A 21187-nucleotide genomic window follows, 5' to 3' on the forward strand; every position below is an offset into this window, starting at 1 on the left:
CCCACCTCGGCCTCCCAGAGTGCTAGGATTACAGGCGTGAGCCACCGCGCCCGGCCTAATTCAAATTTTTAATTTTAGTAATCCCTGACATGTTTAGTGAATTATAAACAGATTGTGATTGTGAATTTCACAAAGCCAAACACTTATTTTAAAAAAAAATGGGTCATTTCACTTGTGCGTACTAGAGTACTATTAGTTCAAGCAATTATGTTTTTAAGATCTTAGAGAGTTCAGAAAATACTTTTCAAAATTCCTTGTGAAATAACATGTACTATTCATTCTAAATAGAACAAATTAAAAACTGAAACTTCTATCAAGTTTTCTATCTTATACATGCAGAAGATAATAACTTGGTGTTATGGATTTATATTCCAAAATAAATATATTGTACATTTGCATTTATAAATGCTAATATTTTTGAAGCTCATATGAATTTTAGGTAAAATGCCAAAAGGAAATATTTACCCAAACCACCTTCTGTTGTTAAAGGTCAGAATGACTTAAAATGAGAGATGGCATTGTTGTACTGCCTGCACTATAATTCGTTTTGGAGACCTTACTTAATAATTAGGTTTTGTTCCATTTTAATTTGAATCTGGTAAGACCGTTCTAAGCTTAGTAGAAACTTTCCTTTCTCCCCTTTTTCTTCTTATTCCTTAAACCTACACTTTTTCATACAATTTAGGATAGAGAAGTAATTAATGTTTTAGGTGAAATTTTATTATCAGGGGGCTATACACCATTTACACTTGGTATTATCCTAAAAATTGTATAGCAGTTGGTCCTTTTAGGATAAACATATCTGTGAGCTTTTGTATGTATTAAAGGGCTTCTTGATAACTGCCCTGGAACCTAACCAACATATGACAGGTTAAGCTTGATGTTATTTCCCAAATTTGATTTTCCTTCTTGTGATAAAAGGTACTACTGCCAAACATTTTCAGTTTATTCTGATGATGAGGATGCTTGTTTCTTCACTGATGTAAATTCAGTCTTATATAGGAGCATATTAGATTTGCTAGCTAATTATTAGTTATATCCAACATGACTCTGAATTGGTAAAAATATAAAACACTGTAATCTTTTAAAGAATTATGTTAATTATACTATATGTAGTGTATTATAATTATTCTGTTATATATTAATTGTGAAAACACCTCTCTTGGGTTCAATTTTCATTGTTAAACTACTCTAAAACTCACATTTTATCTGTGATACCTTTTTTCTATAATTCTAACAGTCACAGATTTTAAGAAAATTTACGTTGAACTCTGAATTCCAGCCAAATAATCTTGTCAGGCCAGAAAGCACAGATCTTCAGCTAGATAAATACATCTCCATTTATTGGACAATTAAATAAAGTGTTGATTCAATCTAATGAAGTTACAAAGGAATTTGTGTTAAACATGTACATATTTGAAGAGCCCCATTTTGACTTTGTGCTGTGAGATTCATTTTTGTAGACTTTAAAACATATTTTCCCTGGAAGGAAATGTAGTTGTTATAGAGTTTGATTCATTTGTATCCAACTTTTGAGTTATTAAATGTAATATTTTCTCAGAGTTTAGCAGGCAAATGAAATTTAAAAGCAACAAATTTGAATATCTGTTACTAAAGAAATGGCTTTATATTTATAGTGTCTTAAGCCATGGTAATTGCTGTCTTCTCTTATTCCATCCAGAGATAATGTGAAGAAAAAACCTTTGTAGTGGATTATGTGCTATTTAGGTGGTCAGCATACTGAAATATTTTCGGAATTGAAACTAAATACAGACCTGAAAAAAGTGATATACCTCTGGTCATATGTTTATTGATTTTTGTGTTCTGACAAAAGGAAAAAAATTGATAGAAATACCTAGAATTCACTAGTAGTTATTAGTTTATGGATTTGTGGCATGTGTTTTTCTTTGGTGTGTAGCTGAAAAGCAGACTGATATCTGAAATGACCCAAGTACTCTTAATGTTCTCTATACCTTGGGTATAATCAGGTTTTTTTACAATAGTATCATGTCTAGATAATTTGTAATTTTATGATGGAGTAGGAAGGAGATTAGCTTATCAAAGTTCCATAATTGACCTTGGCCTAAGTTCAGCATCATATTCACTGCTTAGAATACTATTCACTGAAAGAAGGAAGTTTAGCTATGTTTCAAATGATAGAAAATAGAGTTGTTATTATGATCTTATCTTGCATCTTATTAACCATAAAAAATGTAAAAGCAAAGATATAAATTGGTTAACACATTCCTAAAATATAAAAAACTAATAAAATAGGAACTGTGTATAATACAGCATTATACAGCAACTTTATATTGATATTTGACATATTTTATCCAGATTAAAAACTTTCTTGGTAAGATGCTATTTTTTCCTTTTTTGGAGTCAGCCACTCTATAACTAAGACAGGTTGACTTAAAGGTTAAGGCTTCATATTCCAAGGAGCTGGGGAGAATAGAAGATCTAAAGTATTCAGCACCAACATTCCTGGTTACTTATGTTAGATTGACATTTTCCTTTACATGTAATATGCTTGCTTTGCATTTCTGTTTTTTATTCTAGTCTATGCAAGGGAAACTTTCCAAAGAGAAATTGAACACTCAAAAGATGATGGAAGAGCTGGAAAAGAAAGAAAGAAACCTGCAGAGATTAACAAAAGCATTGCTTGAAGTGAGTAGAAGAAATTTGAATTATTTTGAAAGGATGATTCACTACCTATTTAAGTTTAAGCAAATGCTGATTTCATACGTATTAATAGAATATTTTTAAGTTGGAGACTTGATTTTGATGTGCCAGTTAATTAAATCCATTAGATTTCTTACCAAAATTATCATAAAAGACCAAACTTTATTTTTCTTATCTCATATAATACAATTCCATAGACTTAACTGAAATGTTATACAGTATAAAGATTAGGTTCCAAAGTGAGCAAATAAGACAAATTGAACATAAACAAAGTTACCTGTGAAAATCCTTAAGGTCAGTGCAATGTTGGTACTTCCTTATTAAAACAGATCACACTTTTTAAGTATGAGATGAAGTACTTGTCTTATGTTTAAGGACATATTAAACAACAAAAAATAAATATCTTAGGGTTTTTTTAATTGTGATCATGACAGTTTCCTCCTAGTTTACTTAAGAATGCATCTCCAAAAATTAAGGACATTTTCCTTTATAATCATAACACCATTATGACACCCAATAAAAATAATAATTTCTTGACATTCAATAATACTTAGTCTATATTCAAATTTCCCTGCTTTATCATCAAATGTTTTATCTAGGGACTATTGAAACCAGCATTCAGTTAGGAGTATAAATTATATTTCATTGTTGTGTCTTATAAACAAGATCTTATAAGGGCCCTTTTTCCCCCAGGTTAGTGACTTGAAACTGGGTCTGTTGTCTCATAGACTTATAGGTTGTCACACCTAGATTTGATTACTTCCTCAAGGTGTCATATATCTTGTTCTTTACTCCCTGTATATTTTGTAAGCTACAAGTTAGAGCTAAGGACATCATTAGATTTAGGCTAGACCTTTTTTTGACATGAATACTTTGTAGGTGTTATTCACATCATCAGAATATACAATATTCGATTATTCCACTGTAAGTGACATACAAATATGGAATTCACTGGGGTAGGGTGGTGACAGCCTGTTTCTTTTCCCTTATGAAGTTACAACCTCTGCAAATAGCACATAATCTGTGGGGTGATACTTAGGGGGCCGTATGCAGTTTGCCAGCAGTTTTTCCCTTTGATGGTTTTAGCTACCCATTCATGATCATTACCTGAATCATTAGATGATTGAAAAATGGTGATTTTACAAATTACGTCATTCCTTTCATATTTATTATCTGGCATTCATCTGTAAATGATATTTTCCTTATGATCCCAAGCAATTTGGTTGTTCTGAAATACAGTTCCAATTTGAAAGCTAATTCACCTTACCTTAATTAGCAATTTTCATGATGAGAAGATGACAGTTTTTAGGGTGAAGTGAGGGTAGCTTTTTCTGAGGGTAATAAATCATGAGTTCATATTGTGACTTCCAAATTAATTTAACAATTCAGAGTTGTTGGGGATTTTTTCCTTGTTTGATTTTATATTTGTGGGGTGTTTTTGTGTCTTACACTGGATTTTTTGGTTTCTATCAACAGTAACATAGTATATATGCTTTTTTTCTTAGTAAGCAAAAAATAATTCCAAAGTAACTAAATTACTGTTGCTACTAACAATAAAACTACAGAATGGGGGGGTTTAAAAGTTTTTTGTAGTTCTTTTTATCCTTGAAATAAATCTTAATATAAAAAATACATACACAGCCAAGATGCTCATTATGTGAGAAATCCCTAGAAACCGAAACTGTCTGGATTTATGTTTCCTCTCTTCGGTTTACCCTGGGGCGTCAGATGGCACAGGAACTATTTCTACTATTTAAATTATTTTTCCCCCTACTATGTGTATGCAACTGACTTTGGTTAATGTGCATATGATTCCACTGTTGTGTTTATAGACTTGGGGGAAAATGTTAACCTGTCTGATTTTTTAGTACCTTTCCTGTGTTCTAACGACCTGATTTTTGTTTTCTCTATCCATTTTAGAACCAAAGACAAACAGAAGAGACGTGCCCTGTAATGGATCAGGGCCAGGACACAGACCCATCTAGGCAGCAGACACTTCTTTCCAAACGGCCTCTATTTGATTTGACTGTGATTGATCAACTGTTTAAGGAAATGTCCTATTGTTTGTTTGACTTGAAAGCATTGTGTAGTATTCTTAATCAGCGTGCACAGGGCAAGGAGCCTAATCTTTCATTATTACTGGGAATCAGATGTAAGTGGCTGATGACTTGTCCTTTGTGGTTTGACAGTTAGAAACCTGTATTCATGAAGGAGGAACTTATGTTTATTTTTATCTCCTTTTCTTAGATTTATAAATCTCTGAATCAATCTGTGGGTTTAGACCTGTTACTACTTCATTGCTAGGACTGACCTCATTATACTTATAGAAGGGAGCAGGGTCAGGGTTGCTATGGACTACACTTGGCAGAATGCCTGCAGATGTTTCCTAGCCTGAATCTGTAAATGAGTGGATGGAGTGGTAGTTAGGTTTGACTTCCCAATTACGTTTTGAAAAGTAATAATTCATGTAGTAGTTGTATAGATTAATGACCCAGCCATAGGTCCACTAGTAAAATATTTGCAAGAAAATACTCGCTTGCTTTCCAATGCAGTGTATGTTTTTTGGCAGTTGCTTATTGTCAGTACCAGTGCTATCACACGAGCCAGTTTTCATGGTCTGCAGATCTATCCCCCTTGTCACACATACTTGCTGGCTTTGTGCTTTTCAGTGTGGCACCCAGTCTCTGCCTCAGTTCTATCTCCCTGAACACATAATTTTGAGAGCTACCAAAGTAATATCCTAGTGTCCTTCCCCTCTGTGCTACTTTTGCAGGAACACTCATCTATGCATGTGGTTCCAAATTAGATAATATCAGCATATTGGTCTCTTTTTAATAGAGAAGAAATGGACTTCAGTAAGGAGATAAGAATAGAGTAGGGACCACATAATAGGTTTATGAACCAACATTTATATTAACTAGCTGCCTAATAATATGGTTAATGTATGACTAGAAAAGGGACTGGTTTTGTTGGCAGTTTAATCAAAAATATTCCACCGTTTTGCATCATAATTATTTTGGCAAATCAAATAATGCTCTTGATCCAAGTATATCACTGGTTAAGTAAAACATGTTCTCTGTGCTCAATATCAGCAGAATTTTCCCTTTCACTTCATAGATATGTGTATGTATGCTTGTAAGTGTGGATATATAAAAAGCACTTAATGTTTGCATATATTCACTCAGTCAGTAAACATTTATCGGATGCCTTCTGTGGTCCAGGTACAAAGTTAGGTGCTGATAATGCAGATAAAATGAACACAGCCCATGCCACACATTAATCAGATAATTAGAGAATTGTGATAGGTGCCGTAACAGATGTGGACAAAGCACAATGAGCACACAGGGAAAAATACCAACTAAATCTACACAGGAAGGGCTGTGAAGGTTCCATGGAGTAGCTGGTGTTTAGTGTGGGTCTTAGAGAAGGAAGAAGAGAAGTTTGCCAGATGAGGATGTAGTGATTTAGAACTGATCTCTTATTGGGCACAGTAGCTCACCCCTGTAATCTCAGCTACTCAGGAGGCTGAGGATGGCTTAAGGTCAGGAGTTTGAGACCAGCCTGGGCAACATAGTGATACATCATCTCTAAAAACATGAAAGGAAAATTAGTTGGGTGTGGTGGTGCACACTTGTAGTCCCAGCTACACAGGAGCTACATTTGAGCTCAGCTACACTTGAGCCCAGAAGTTCCAGGCTGCAGTGAGCTATGATCCTGCCACTTCACTCCAGGGAGGGCAACAGAGTAAGATCCCATCTTAAAAAAAAAAAAAATCTGACATGTTAGCAGCAAGAAATAAAAGCTCACACATAAAGGAACTCATTTTCTCCATTTTAGAGCTGCTCACCCCTTCAATTGTTTTGTAACCTTCTATATTTCACTATCTAGATAGAATTTGTTAACTTTTTCAGTTATAGGGTACTAGAGCTATCCTAATATGAATAAAAGGAGATCAAGAACTGTACCACCTTTACCTCCCAATGTATATTGCTTCTGGTCCTCAAAGTTCAACCCCAGAATCCCTACCTTATATTTGGCATCATGAAAATTTGACCAGCCAGCTAATTTGTCAAAAGCCAATGAATTCTTTTGAATCCTTGTGTCATGACTCCATCTGTTCACTCCACACCCCTTCTGAAAACGCTCTGCTGCTTGGTTTCCATGACATCATTTTCCAGATTCTGCTTCTGCCTTTATGACTGCTCAGTCTCAGTCTTCTGTAGACTCTTTGCCACTTTTTATTGTTATCCCAGGAACATTTTATTGTCGGTTTTTGTTTGTTTCCTTTTATTGAGTAATCTTATCCACACTCTGTTTTCTATTATTGCTATACCTTTCACCCATATAGATATTTACCTCTTACCCTGCCTAAAATGTCTTTTCTGGGCTCCTGATTATATCCACCTATATATTAGAACTAGCTGCTTCATAGGCATTAGATTCAACATGTCCAAAACTGAATCCACTTTTCTTCCTTCCCTAAACCTCTGCTCCTCCTTCTCAGTGAATAGCACCATCATTCATCTGTCACCCCAGCCCAGATTTTATCCTTCACCCCGTTTTGTCCTTCATTTGGGACCCATGTCCTAATCCCTGATTCTTACCCAAACCAATAGTGATTGAACTCTATCCATTCTATCATCCCCCTACTATGCCTAACATTTATTCCTTCCATTATATCTCCTTTGCACTGTTGCCTTCAAGTTTTCATAGCCCCTTACCTGGACTTGTCTCTCTGTCAACCATCTTGCTCACCCCCTCGCCCTAGTCCATTTTACACTGTTGTCAGAGTGATCTGTCTAAACCATGAATCTGATATCCTATTACTTACACTCTTCTGTGATGAGATAGGTAGCTCTTATCCACCTCTGCAGCCTTATTTCTTGGCACTCTCCCTTCACATATTTATTCTCTACCATTTTAGAGCTAGTTATTGATTTACCTGAGGTTTCTCAAGCTCCATCAGGCTATTTTGTTTTCTGTCTCCACACCTTTATTCATTCTGGTTCCTTCCGCCACCTGATGAACAAGTAACTGTTGGCCTTTCCAGTTAAGCCTAGTTATTTGTTCTCTTCCTTTTGTGCCACTGCAGCTTGTGTGTATTGGTAGGCCACCTACAATATGTCACTGTGTTCATTTGTTCATGAAATTGTGTGTTAAGTATTGAGAACAAGACACTGTATATGACTTTGCTGACCTCAACATCTAGCATAGTCTCTGGATTGTGGCAGATGTTCAATTACTGTTTGTTAAAATAACATTATCTGACTCTCATGCCTCCAATAAACTGTCAGGGCCAGTGAAGATATAAGGAAAGGTCTATTTCACAGTCACTGGCTCTGCCTGCTTTTATGTTGAGATATGCTTGCTTACAAAGAGAGGAACTGAAATAAATAATTAAAACCTAGCTGAATTAGGACTCTCAGTTATTCAGCTACTGGGCAATTAGCTATCAATCGCCCAGTGCTTCAGTTATTTAGCATTATAGGGTTCCAACTCTAATATTCTACCCCTCTCCCACTCTACCTCCTCCCTCTCTCCTTTCTCCCTCCTTCCCACCCCTCCCTGCCCCTTTCCCCTTCTCTCTCCCTTCCTCTTTCCCCAACTATTCTCCTTTTCTTCCCTCCCTCCCTCTCCCTCTCTCCTTCTGTCTTTCTCCATACATATATATATACACACACTTACAGTATATTTTGAAAATTAATATTTTCATGCCAATAAACCCATTTTGCAATCATAAAAATTTATGATGCCACTTCTCACTACACAAATGATTTTCAGATTTTGTCAAATGGGAAAAACTGAGTGCCCTAGTTGAGCCTATAGAGAGACATTAGAATATGTTCTTTTTTACTTTTGGAATATTGTCATCCATTAAAAATGTCGAATTTGTATGTATCACTGTATGAATTTAATGCATTTTAAGTAGCCAAATTTTAAAAGGACCAAATAGATAAGATCTATTTAATATTGAATGATACATAGGTTAAACCTGAGCCTCACTGCTACTCAGAATGTAGCATTATATTTCTATGATCATTAAGATGAAAATCCTAAAATGTCTTTGTTCAAAAAAATGTGAGACATTCTCTCTTTGCTTTATTTACACAGCAATGAACTGTTCAGCTGAAGAGACTGAGAATGACCACAGCCCAGAAACACTCAGTAAAAAATTATCAGATGTGTGCCAGTTACGGAGGGACATTGATGAATTAAGGACTACAATATCAGACCGCTATGCTCAGGACATGGGAGACAACTGCGTTACCCAGTGATCAAGTGTTGGTCCCACAGCAATAATGACCCATTGTTAAGTGCTGCTGCATTACGGTTCTTCACATTTCTCTTTAGGAGCCATAATGGAAAGTTGCAAGTGACATATGACTGCACATAGGTTGTTTTGTTCTGTGGATTTGTTTCATTGAGGGGAAAAGTGGATATGACGAGGTTTTAAAAAGGCTTATCAGGCAAAAAAAAAAGAATCAAATTACCTTTGAAAAATATGATAAAGTCTACAAGAAAAAAAAAAAGGTCTGTATTTTCAAACTACTGATTATAGGACCAAGCTGTGAAGAGTACCCTTCAGATAAAGGGATAGAATTTCTGTTAATCCTATGGTTTTGTGTGTTTGTGCATGTACGTGTGTTTTGTGTGTGTGCGTGCTTTATTCACAAAATTATATGGGTTTCTAGGGTCAAAGCAAAGTTTCTGAGAAAGGCACACACTGTTTACTCTTATATTTCTTTCATATTAAAGTTTTTGTTGTACTTTGGGATTTTCAGAGGCTGGCTGAACAAGAGTTCCAACAGCAGGCAAGTGTTCTAATAGAAGTACAGTAGGCAAAAGCATTTGTATTTTGGACAATCAGTGTGCTGAGATGATGAGGTTGTGGGCATGGGTTGATTTTAGTACTGCAGATAGATCAGCTGTTTTTCCAGAGTGGTTGTGGATTCTCTCAGAGGGCTGAAATTTTGATGTGATGATCTTTTTCAATAGCATTATAATTTATGTATTATAAGGAAGTTTAACATAATTTGAACTAATTTAAAAATATCCCTTAAATTTACAATTTTTAATTTATATTTTGTGTATCAATGTAAACAAAGCCATACATAATTAATGCAAATCTTCTGAGGCTTCAGATAATTATTGTGAGAGGAAGATTAATGAAATGACTCTGGAACAATAGCTTATTTATCTAAATCTCAACATTTACATTTTAACAGTTTTGTATCTGTTTTAAAGTTGAAACTACTTTAAGAGAAAGCCAACACATATTCTTTATATCTGAACTAACACTAGCACAAAACAAAATAAAACATAGATATTTTAATTTCTTTTATTAGATAAGTACATTAACAACGGAGTTTTTTTATAGAATATGAACTTGGCCAGGTTATTTGTTTATCTGGAGTACAGGGTATTACTCTGAAGTGAAACTGTTTTTTAAGTAGATATATAATCATTTAAACTTCCAATGAGTATTGTCCATGTTTTAGTTGGTATTTTGGAAGAACTATATATTTTCTTGCCTTCAGAACATTCATTACATTCTTTGAATATACTTAATTGTGGCAAAACTTGTCCTTTTTCAATTGGCTTGATTTCTTGATGCAACCAAGTCTTCATTTAGGGCAAGACTAAATATTAGTAAAAGGTGGAAGGATACAGGGTGTGAATCAAGCAGGATAATACTGATAAGGTCAGAGCAGATCACATGTCTGTTTTCTTGCCAGGCTTATATAGTGGTATAAAGGCTGCTCCTAGAAAATATTTTTCTTAAATATTTTTAACAGTGAAAATAAGTGAGACAAGGCCTTCTTGGAGGCTATCCAGGAAGATACTCAGTTCAGAATTTTGGCGTATATACTGCTCTCAATAAATTGTTTTATAATTCTATTTCAGCAATTAGTTATAATACATTGTAAAGACATCAAATTTCCCTTCTGTGCAGTGCCTGAGTCCCCGTTGCTCTTCTTAACTTCTTAGCATCTGGGCACTAAGAAATCAGTGCATTATAGTGATTCAGCATCCCAAGGTCCCTAACCTAAGGAGGGTATTAGTTACTGGTAAGAACTTGGCTTTTGATGGGTCATTTCTTTTTTAATGTTAGTGGTTTGAAGACAATCAGGGTATAATAAATTTGTACCAAAAATATGATACAAAGAATTCTGCCTTGCAAAAAATTAGTATCTGTGAAATGATCCTTTATACTAAAGTATTAATAGATAATAACATCAAAATAGATCAGCCACAAGTACGGCAAACAACATTTTTGCATTCTCTTTGAATACAATCCCAACATTCCCCCATGATTTTGGAAATAGAGGCACCCTAAAATAATAGAACTAACTGGCAGACAGTCACCAATTTGGATGAGTAGTCTATTAAATATATCCTAGGTTTTTGGTGTATGTTTTTGGTTTTATGATTGTTGTTTTATGGTCATTTGTTTTAATCTGTAGATTAATTTTTGTTTTCTGGTTTAGTTGGGATAAAGTAATTTTTTATTCATTTTAGTTAGTATTCTGAAACTTACAGAATTAAACTTAGTTCACATATCTTGAGGTAAAAAAAGTTTTAACTTAGTAGGAAATTAACTCCTACTGATGCATTTCAGTTTGAAAATTGTGTCTTTCCCATAAAAAGGGGAATTAAGATGTGATAGTTTAAGTATAACCTTGAATTATAAAATTGAATCTCTTGGAATCTGGAGTTTGTAATGGGGCCTCCAGTGGATAGCCTTGGAAGGAATTTGGGGAGAAGTGAAACCAGTAATATTCTAATATGTCAGTATTTAAGTTTTGATTTTTATTTTTCAGAAAATTCCCCTTTCTCAAGACACTCTATTGGATTAGAATAGTAACAACATTGGTATCATATTGAAAAGAGGGATGTTACCAAGTAAGATGGGCAAGTGAACTAGGATATTCATCGAAGTTAGGGTAGCAAAATATGCCTAAAATGAAAATTAACCTAAATTTTAAAGAACATCTATTTGAAAGTTTCCTTAGATAATGAAACCTCTTTTTAATTATGATTTTGTGGATTAAATGTCCTTTTAGGAAGCATCTCATGAAGTATTAATATTAATTATTGTTGTTTGGGTTTTAAAGTTGAGCTTATTCTGCCTCGGTCACGTTACAACAGGGGTAAAGTAACAGTTGTCTCAATGAAAAATCCAAAGTACCTGTGCAGATAAAATTCACTGAATCAAAGGCACAATAGCTATCTTTTTATTTGATGTCAGAAAAATAGGATGACTTTAAACTGTTAGTAAATTTTCAATGGCCTCTAATTTTAAAAAAAGGTATTCCTGAATTTATACTGACTAGGTAAGGTATTCCTGAATTTATTTTAAAATAAGTGTGGCCCCTTTTTTATATTTGAACTAGTATTCAATATTTAATGTTAACAGTATTATATTTTAGTGAAATTTATTTTGATGGTGACAATTTATTAAACTGAATTAGACTTCTTTCAATAGCTGATTTTAGAGACAATCTCAAGGGCTGGAATGTGTTGTTAAAATGAATATTGTACATTTCTGACATTAATGAGCTTACAAATTCTGTCATAGTGCAAGATGTATTAATAGGAATCTCTTAGAGGATATTTTTAAAGGAGTTACTTTATTGGGAAAATGTTCTTTAAATATCAGTAATAGTTCATTGAGTAACATAGTAGCTGAGAACCTAGACTATATTTTTACATAGCATGTCAGCTCAGACACGCCTTTAGTTTGGATTATTGGCATTCTCTTATGTAGATTTCTATCATTGTAGATATATAATTATAGTAATAAGCAATTTTCATAACCATGCTGACTCAGACTATATAATTTGAAACTGCCAGTAGCTGTGGCTCTCAGAGCCAAAGTTAATTCATTTTGTTTCCATTTTTGACAGTTCTTTTAAAGTGTTCACAAAACAAGACCAACGATTTCCTATTTGGTATAAAGAGTAAAATTTCCAACTTTGCCCCAAAAAGCCATGGGTGTTATATTTCCATATGATTATATCATACATTTAATCATGAAGGGGAAAGATTTTGGATTTTTTTCTTATTTAAAAGAAATATTAAATATAATAAGAATGTAGTTTCAAATCAATAAGTCATTAACAACACTATTGCAGCTGCATAGAGAGAACCTTTTGTGCCTTTTTGCTGCAGTAAGCATTCATTTCTATTTTACATGAGCTATAAGAATGTTGATGATTATTGCACCTTGTTCCTCTGTAAATAGACTTAAGGATTTTTTTTAAAGCTAGGAGTTGGTTTTCATTTTTAGGCAGTAAAATATGAGAGGAGATATCAGATATATGTCTTTGGAATCTAGCCTTCCTGTATAGTGAGTGGGAAACTCCTTTAGAATGTATTCATTTGTGAGTATATCTGTGTACATATATATGTATAAATAGTTATTTAAATACACAAACATAAAATTCAACATCACATTGATGTGATGACAAGAAGTAGTAAGGTGCTAGGTGGTTACATTAAAAGCACAGCAGAGTGTGTAATCAGTCATTATGACTGGTGGTTTTATAAACTAGGTTCAGTTTTTGAACCACCCAGAATACCTCATGTGTAAATACAGTGTTCATGACTTAATTGAAATACAGTTATTTTAAAAAGAATGTGAAGCCACTGGTTGGCTTATGCCTTCTCATCTATCATTTTTGCCTCTTTTTTTGTAAAGGGGTTGTTTTTGTTTTTGTTTTTTAATAGGGTTTACAGCTAGAATTTTGAATGCCAAAGTTCTATTTATTAAATTAAGAAAAAAGTTTTCAATGTTAATGGCTAGTATTTTTCCACTGGACTATTATTTGTTGATGTTGGAATTTTTATTTACAGAGAAATAAATTTTTTATAAAAAGATTTGTGTCTTCCAAGTGCCTAATGTTAATATAAGAATGTATTGGAAATTTTAGACTCTGTATTCCGAATTCTCAATGACAAGAATATGCTGACTTAACTTTTAGGTGAAAGCTTTCTATAAATACACTGGAGAATCCTTGACTAAAAACATGGAGACTTCTGCCTTCGAAGTCTGTCTTATGATTTCAGAAGGACAGTGAGATTTTCTGATGCCAGATACTGTAAATTCAAAGTCATGCCTTTGTCCATTTCAGCTGACAGCATTGTGTCACCCTTCTGAATTTCTAAAATCCCTATTTAAATCAGGGGTCTTCTTTCTAGTTTTCCAACACAAAAATCTGACTTCAGTTTTCTATACTGCTGAAAGGTTGTGCTGGTAAGTCAAATCTTTTTATTTTACCCCTTCTAATCAAAGGTTGAAAACTTACTGAAACATGTACAAATAAAGCCTTGTTATAAGGTTGCTATGCAAAGGATCTTGACATCTCAACTTTGATAATTTGTCAGTCTAGTCCCAGAGATGCCCCATGGATGGCATCCTAAGTCCTTGTTCTAACATATATGGGCTATAGCCCCAATCTCTATGGGAAGTTGGTTAATACTTTGATTAGTAGTATCTGTTTCCAGTTTAGCTAACTTGACATTGTTCTGTCAGAGTCTTTAATGAGGCATCTAATTCAGTTAACAGAGAAAGACTCACTTTTGAAATCCTGTATCACAGGCTACTTAGGTTGCAAGCAGATGTGTTAGAAATAAGAACAAAATGGATATAAATCTTAGAATATTTCTAAGGTGATCAGTAAAGAAGCTTCTCTTTCAGATGAAATATAGGATCATTTTTGATTTGGTAAAAAATTTAAAAAATGGTTTGGTTTTTTTTTTTGGGGGGGGGCTTGTTTTGAGACTGAGTTTCACTCTTTAACCCTGGCTAGAGTGCAGTGGCGTCATTGTAGCTCACTGCAACCTCAAACTCCTGAGCTCAAGCTATCCTCCTGCCTCAGCCTCCCGAGTACCTGGGACTACAGGTGTGTACCACCACACCTAGCTAATTTTTCTAGTGTAAAAAAAGAAAAGTGTTTTGTTGGGGGAGGGTTAACACAAAGCTTTTGAAAGGGCACATTCTATTGATTTTGATAATAGCTTTGAACTTCTTTTGATGACAGTTTTCACCAACCACACAGACTCTGACATTCTATGTCAGAATGCAGAAGATTCAGTTAAAAAGAGGTGTGAAATACGTCATTAGTAATGCCCCACAATAGCAGGGTGTGGATCCAGTAGAGCAGACAGTCTGCAAATGAATAGCCCTCTAAGATCGCGTCAGTTAAGGCAATTGTCTTGATTTAGAGGAAATTCCAGTCTGAGGAATGAAATTATGATAAAAGATTTCTTTTTATTAAAATCTATTTATTAAAAAGAAAAATGTTTAAATCAAACTGCTATCCTGGACAGAAAGTTGGTGTGATCACAAAAAGAAAAATCTTTCCATTTTAGCCAACCTGTTTTTACTTAAACACAGTCTCTCTTCATCTCTATTGATTCCCTCCTAAGTTTTAAAGTTCTAAACTTTATGTCTTCTATATCATCATTATTATTAATTCTTTATTAACCAACATTTGAATACATGCCTAATTAAGCAGACTTTGCATACATTATCACATTTATTCCTCTATATACATTGTGTCCCCCAAATCACCATACATAGGGAATATGGGAAATTGTATTAATAGCTACAATTTCATTACATTGGGCCCACCCAGATAATGCTGAATATTTTCCCTATAGTTCCATCTGCAATCTCAATTCCTCTTTGCCATGTAACTTAATGTATTTGCAGGTTCCAGGGATTGGGACATGCACATCTTTGGGGGAGTTGTCATTATAACTTTGATACCATGCCCTGAACAAATTAGTTGTCAAATCTTGAAGTTTCTGCTTTCTCTGTTTCTTTCACATTTGTCTTGGGTACTTCATTTCCATCTCCCTTGCTGAATATATATAACTTAGGCCCAAACTATTATAAAGCAAATGTCACATATTTCAGTTAAAATTTTTTGATTAGAACCTGAAAACCGCTATGTAAGCTACATTGTTGATCATTGATGATTCAGATATTTACTTCACTCAAGAAAAGGCTTGAGACCCCTGATTTAACATCTCAAGAAAAAAAGGATTTTTTTAATAGAGAATTTCTGAGTTTTTATATCATTAACATTTGTCAGTGCCTTGTAGGATGTGCCACACTCTGGATTTGTCTGATTCGTCATTATTAGATTTAAGTTAAACATTTTTAACAAAAATGTCATGTGGTGATGTTGTATTATCCTCATGTAGAAACTCATGATAACAGTTTATTATTGGTGATGCTAAATTACATCATGTGGTTGAACTGAAACACCTTCAGTTTTAACAGTCAGAAGAAGGACACATGAGAAGGACTTGGTTCCTGTAAGCTGGGGAGTTGGAACTAAGACATCTACGTAAAGCCAGGATGCTCAAAAGATCACATGTTCAGTAAAAAGAAGAGATCAGGAGAAAATCTGCCTCTTGGTGAAAGGAAATTAAAAGGTTATTTGGTTTTCAGGGACTCAGCTCCAGGTAGGGAGATGAAAAATATTCCCTTGAGATTATGTGACCATAATTCTACATTCAAGTAGAATGTGGTTTAAACTTGTACGTGTGGGCCAAGAAATACTAAGGCCAGAAGTTGACTTAAAGAATTCAAGGTTACTAACTCACTGGAAATGTTGGGTAAAACAAAATAAATATTCCCTACAGGGAAGCATTTTGAATTGATTCCTCACAGAATCTCATCGATTTGTCCCTTCAAACATGAGCTCAAACTCTAAAATGTTAAAAGACATCTGCACTCGAATGTTTATAACAGCACAATTCACAATTGCAAAGTTGTGGAAACAACCCGAGTGCCCATCAATACATGAGTGGATTAATAAAATGTGGTATATGTATACCATGGAGTACTATTCAGCTTTAACCACTTCAGCACGAACATCGACTATAGTCCATAGCCACAGATGAACACACACAGACTGTCGCTGACAGCCATGATATGACTTTTCTAATTTTTCATTTATCAAAATACAATTGTGAACATTTAAAAATAACGTAATGAAAACATATATGTATATGTTACCTATTCTGATTTACATTACAAGTAAAGCTGCCTGTAAAGTGAAACAAGCTTTCAGTGCTTTAAAGCTTTCCTCATCACACAAGAGCAAAACGGATTCGTCGTCAATGCACAGCACAAACTATCGTGCGGACTGTGAGTGCCGGCTGTGGGCAAGGTTTCGCGGCTGGTGAGCGCCGTACCGAAGTGGTTAAGAAACAATGGTAATATAGCACCTCTTGTATTTTCATGGATAGAGCTGGAACCCATACTACTAAGTGAAGTATCCCAAGAATGGAAAAACAAGCACCACATGTACTCACCAGCAAACTGGTATTAACTGATCAACACCTAAGTGGACATATAGGAATAACATTTATCAGGTGTTGGGCAGGTGGGAGGGGGAGGGAATGGGTATATACAATCATAATGAGTGAGATGTGCACCATCTGGGGGATGGTCACCCTTGAAGGTCTGACTCAGGGAGGGGGGCATGGGCAATATATGTAACCTTAACATTTGTACCATAATATGCTAAAATTAAAAAAAAAGAAAAAGCAGAAACCCAACAAATAACAGAGCTAGAAACTAAGTATTTCAGATAATGGAGTTATCAATGTATATTATAAAATAGGAATTACTATATGGTTAAATTTATATAAAGTTCTGAACCATGTAAAACTCATCTATGAGATTGTGACTTCAAGGAGCCCACGGGAACTTCTGGGTTTCTGGGGATGTTCCATTTATCGATCTGGGTTCACTTTGTAAAAATTCACTAAACTGTCTTGTTACAATATGTGCGCTTTATGTATGTTATAATGCAATAAAAAGTTTATACTAAATAATGAACAAGGCAACTTAGAAAAGAAAGAGAATTTTTGGAAATGAAAAATATGTTAATTAAAACTTTAAGGTGGTTATCCTGCATCTGAGGAGCTGGGATGGTATCTCTAAATGCAACCATGAAGTTGAAGGAGATAAAATGAAGGGCAAAGTCAACTATGAAAATTTAAGATGAAGAGAGCCAAAGTTGTGAAAAAAGAGGAAGCAAATTAACAGTGACCCAAATAAATCAATTTTTGCAGATGGACAGACAGGTGACTTAGTGTGCTTTGAGTAAATGAAATTACTTGTTGGTCTCCCCTGCCAAGAATTACTCCAGTCTCTTCTTAAAGGAGGAGTCCAAGAAGAAAAAGACACAAGGTGTTTGAGAAGGAGAGTCTAGCTCCCTAAGAGCCAAGGTGTGGAAACTGAAGGAACCAGTGTCCAGAAAGAGTTTAAGGTCAAAGAGGCTGAGCCGGAGCTACAGGGAGATGGCACATGTGTCCTGATCCAGAGGTGGGGGGTGGCATCAGAAAGTTTGGCTCAGAGTGTTCCAAAAAAGAAGAAGAAGGAAGGGGAAACAAATTGGAGCCTTCCCAGGGCACTATCCCAAAGATACACAAAAAAGCAAAGACATGAGGGCCTGACCAGAAAGCAGACGTATCAACTTGAAGGACCGGTTTATACCCGCATCAGTTATCTGAGCCCTCAGCTTTTTAGGTTTCTCTGCATCTACATCAATTTAAGCTCTGAATTTGACACCTGCCATCTGTGACAAACTGGACATTCGTAGGGGTGCTGAGACGGGATGTGGGAAAACTTCCTAATACAACCTAAAGAGACACATGCTTGTTTTTTTCTGTCACAGTGAAGCTGGTATTAATACACCAAGCTGCTGCTTGAATCCTTCATCAGCACACCAAAAAAATGGACAAAACTGCCAACATGACGTCCTCATGCAGAAGATTGGCATGAGGGGCCAGCCCAAGGTCATTGACCTCACAAGGAACAAGGCCACAGTGGAGATGCTAGCCAAGATCAAGTTTCATTGTGAGCCTGATAAGTAAGACTTCTGCCTGTACTACTTCCAGAGGCAGTGTCCAGGCCTCTTGCATCAAACACCTCTCTGTGCTCCTCAAAGTCTTGAATATCATGCTGCTGACCCTACATCCCTGCATGCACCAAAAGCAAAGGCTGAGAAGCCTGGAACGGGTTTTCCCATGTGGAAGACTATGTTCTCCTGGCAACAGATGTGGCAGCTCAGGGTCTGGCTAATCCTAAAGTCTAGCTTGTGATCCATTACCAGGTCCACCACACTTTGGCGATTTATATCCACCGAAGTATTCGAAATGCTTGTGCCACCAATGAAGACCTCAGCCTGATGCTGGTTAGGCCTGGGGATGTGAGCAATTTTAAGAAGATGTACAAAATCCTCAAGAAAGAAAGTATATGGATACAGTCAAGGAGCAAATCTATTTTTCTTGACCGAGAAAGCTGAGTATTGAAACATCCAGACTTGTCTGCACAACTCTTGGGTTGAGTATGCAGTGGCTGCCCTTGAGAGTGAGCTGGAAGAAGAGATATATAAAGGAAGAAAAGCTGATCAGGAAGAGGAGTGTTGAAGACAAAAGTAGATGAAGGTCCTGAAGAAGGAGCTGCACCATTTGCTCTCCCTAGCAATGCTTAAATAGGACCTGAAAACCAAGTATCCAACTCAATCTGTCAAGCTGCTTGTGCTCTTGTCTGCCCCAAGAAATGGTAAGTCGCCTCTCCAAACAGAAAAGGAAGAACAGGGGGAAGAGGAGGAGAAGGAGGACAAGAAGCCACAGCCAAAAAAGCAGCAGCAGGAACAAGTACAAGTACAAATGCAATTTGACTGTCCCAGGTCAAAGTTTGTTGGTGACCACACAGTGGTGTCTGTGTTCTCTGGTTATATGTAAAAATCTCTTTCCTTCCCATCATTTCATTTCACTTCACCATGTATGTCAGTTAGAAAAATCTCTTTCACTTTAACCCTCTATAGCCAGAGAGACCTCATGCAGATTTGTGTTGTTTTGTAAGAAGAATTCTATGCAGCAGCTTAATATTTCTGTATTCCAGTGTTTATAGATTAATGTTTGACTTGATAAAAAACACTAGTCAGAAAATTCATTGTAGCAGTTAAATATCATGTTAGATAGAAATGAAGAGAGAAGTAGTCAACTGGAATATAGTCAATAATAAATTACCCAGGAAAGGAGGTTTAGAAACAAGGCAGATATAATGAGAAGGGCTAATAGAAATTTTAATTAGAGTTTTTAAAAGGAAAGAACTGATAAAATGGGAATAGAAACTATTTAGAGATCATATTTATTTGAGCAATTGTCCAGAGTGGGTAAATTTTTCAGGACAGAGAAAAACATGAATTTGGAGATTCATGAAAATACGGTGAAACTAATGGCAGAACAATGGGAAAAAAGTGTTACCTGGATACATGGTAGCAAAACTCAGAATCTGAAAGTTAAAAAGAAAGTCTTTAAAGGTGGTAGAGAATAACTTGAAAGAAACAATTAGAACAGAAGAATTCTCAGTAGCAATAACAAAGGACAGAACACAGTAGAATGATGACTTCTAAATGCTGAGACAAAATAACTGTCAACATGAAGTCATGTAAATGAAAGCAAAACAAGGCATTTTTCTTAAAAACAAAACTTGGAATGAGTTTAACATCAGAGGGCCTTATTAAAGGAATTCCCAAAGAATAAATTCTAAGAGAAAAATCCAGAAAGGATTGAGAAGAAAGAAGGAACTGTTAGCAAAGAAATTGGTGTACAAGTAAACATTGTGTAAAATATAAAACAAAATTATAGTTTATACTTTGTAGCCTTTATTATGTTGAAGTAGTTTTCTTCTATTCCTGGTTTGTTGAGTAATTTTATGTCATTAAAGTTGTTGAATTTTGTTGAATGTTTAATCTCCATCAATTGACATGATCATGTGGGATTTTCATCTTCATCCTATTGTTACAGTGTATTACAGGATTTTTGTATGTCGTACCTTCCCTGCTTCTTGGAAAATAGCCCACTTAGTCATAGTATATAATCCTTTCAATTTGCTGTTGAGTTTGGTTTGCTGGTATTTTATTGAGGCCCTTCTGACTCTTTTTAAGATTTTCTCTTTATGTTTTGCACTTTTACTATAATGTACCTAAGAGTGGTTGTGGTTTTTGTTTTTGTTTTTTTTTAGACAGAGTCTCACTTTGTTGCCTGGGCTAGAGTGCCATGGTGTCAGCCTAGCTCACAGCAACCTCAAACTCCTGGGCTCAAGTGATCCTCCTGCCTCGGCCTCCTGAGTAGCTGGGATTACAAGCATGCGCTACCATGCCTGGCTAATTTTTTTGTTTCTATTTATAGTTGACGGGCTTTTTTTCTGTTTTTGTAAATATTTTTTTTTTGTCTCAGTTTTTCTTTCCTCTCTGTGACTCCAATTATATATACCTTCCCTTTTTATCCCCTTTCTTTTCTTTTTTTGTTTTTGCTAGTCTTTTGCTCCTTCATTCTGAACATTCTCTTGTGGTGATGTATCTTCTAATTCGCTATTTTTCTCTTAAACTATATTCATCTGTGAAATCTATCTATTCATTGAGTTTTTTTATATTTGACAATGTATAATTTTTTTTTAAATTTTATT

The 21187-nt window shown here is 35.1% G+C and overlaps 1 protein-coding gene and 1 pseudogene across 4 annotated transcripts in view; both read left to right on the top strand.

The window, feature by feature from the left end:
• The window catches only part of CEP85L (centrosomal protein 85L), a 127145-nt gene extending 108973 nt beyond the window's left edge, over positions 1-18172 (top strand). For all 4 annotated transcript variants that reach the window (XM_012739129.3, XM_012739130.3, XM_012739126.3 and 1 more), the window contains 3 exons: positions 2560-2667; positions 4603-4834; positions 8794-18172. In XM_012739129.3, the coding sequence (XP_012594583.1) occupies positions 2560-2667; positions 4603-4834; positions 8794-8957 (504 nt within the window). In that variant the 3' untranslated portion in view covers positions 8958-18172. The remainder of the gene's footprint in view (positions 1-2559; positions 2668-4602; positions 4835-8793) is intronic.
• LOC105857008 (ATP-dependent RNA helicase DDX24 pseudogene) lies at positions 16071-19458 on the top strand (annotated as a pseudogene).
• Positions 19459-21187: the final 1729 nt, after the last annotated feature.

This window comes from Microcebus murinus, chromosome 5 (genome assembly GCF_040939455.1).
Source record: "Microcebus murinus isolate Inina chromosome 5, M.murinus_Inina_mat1.0, whole genome shotgun sequence".
NCBI lineage: Eukaryota > Metazoa > Chordata > Mammalia > Primates > Cheirogaleidae > Microcebus > Microcebus murinus.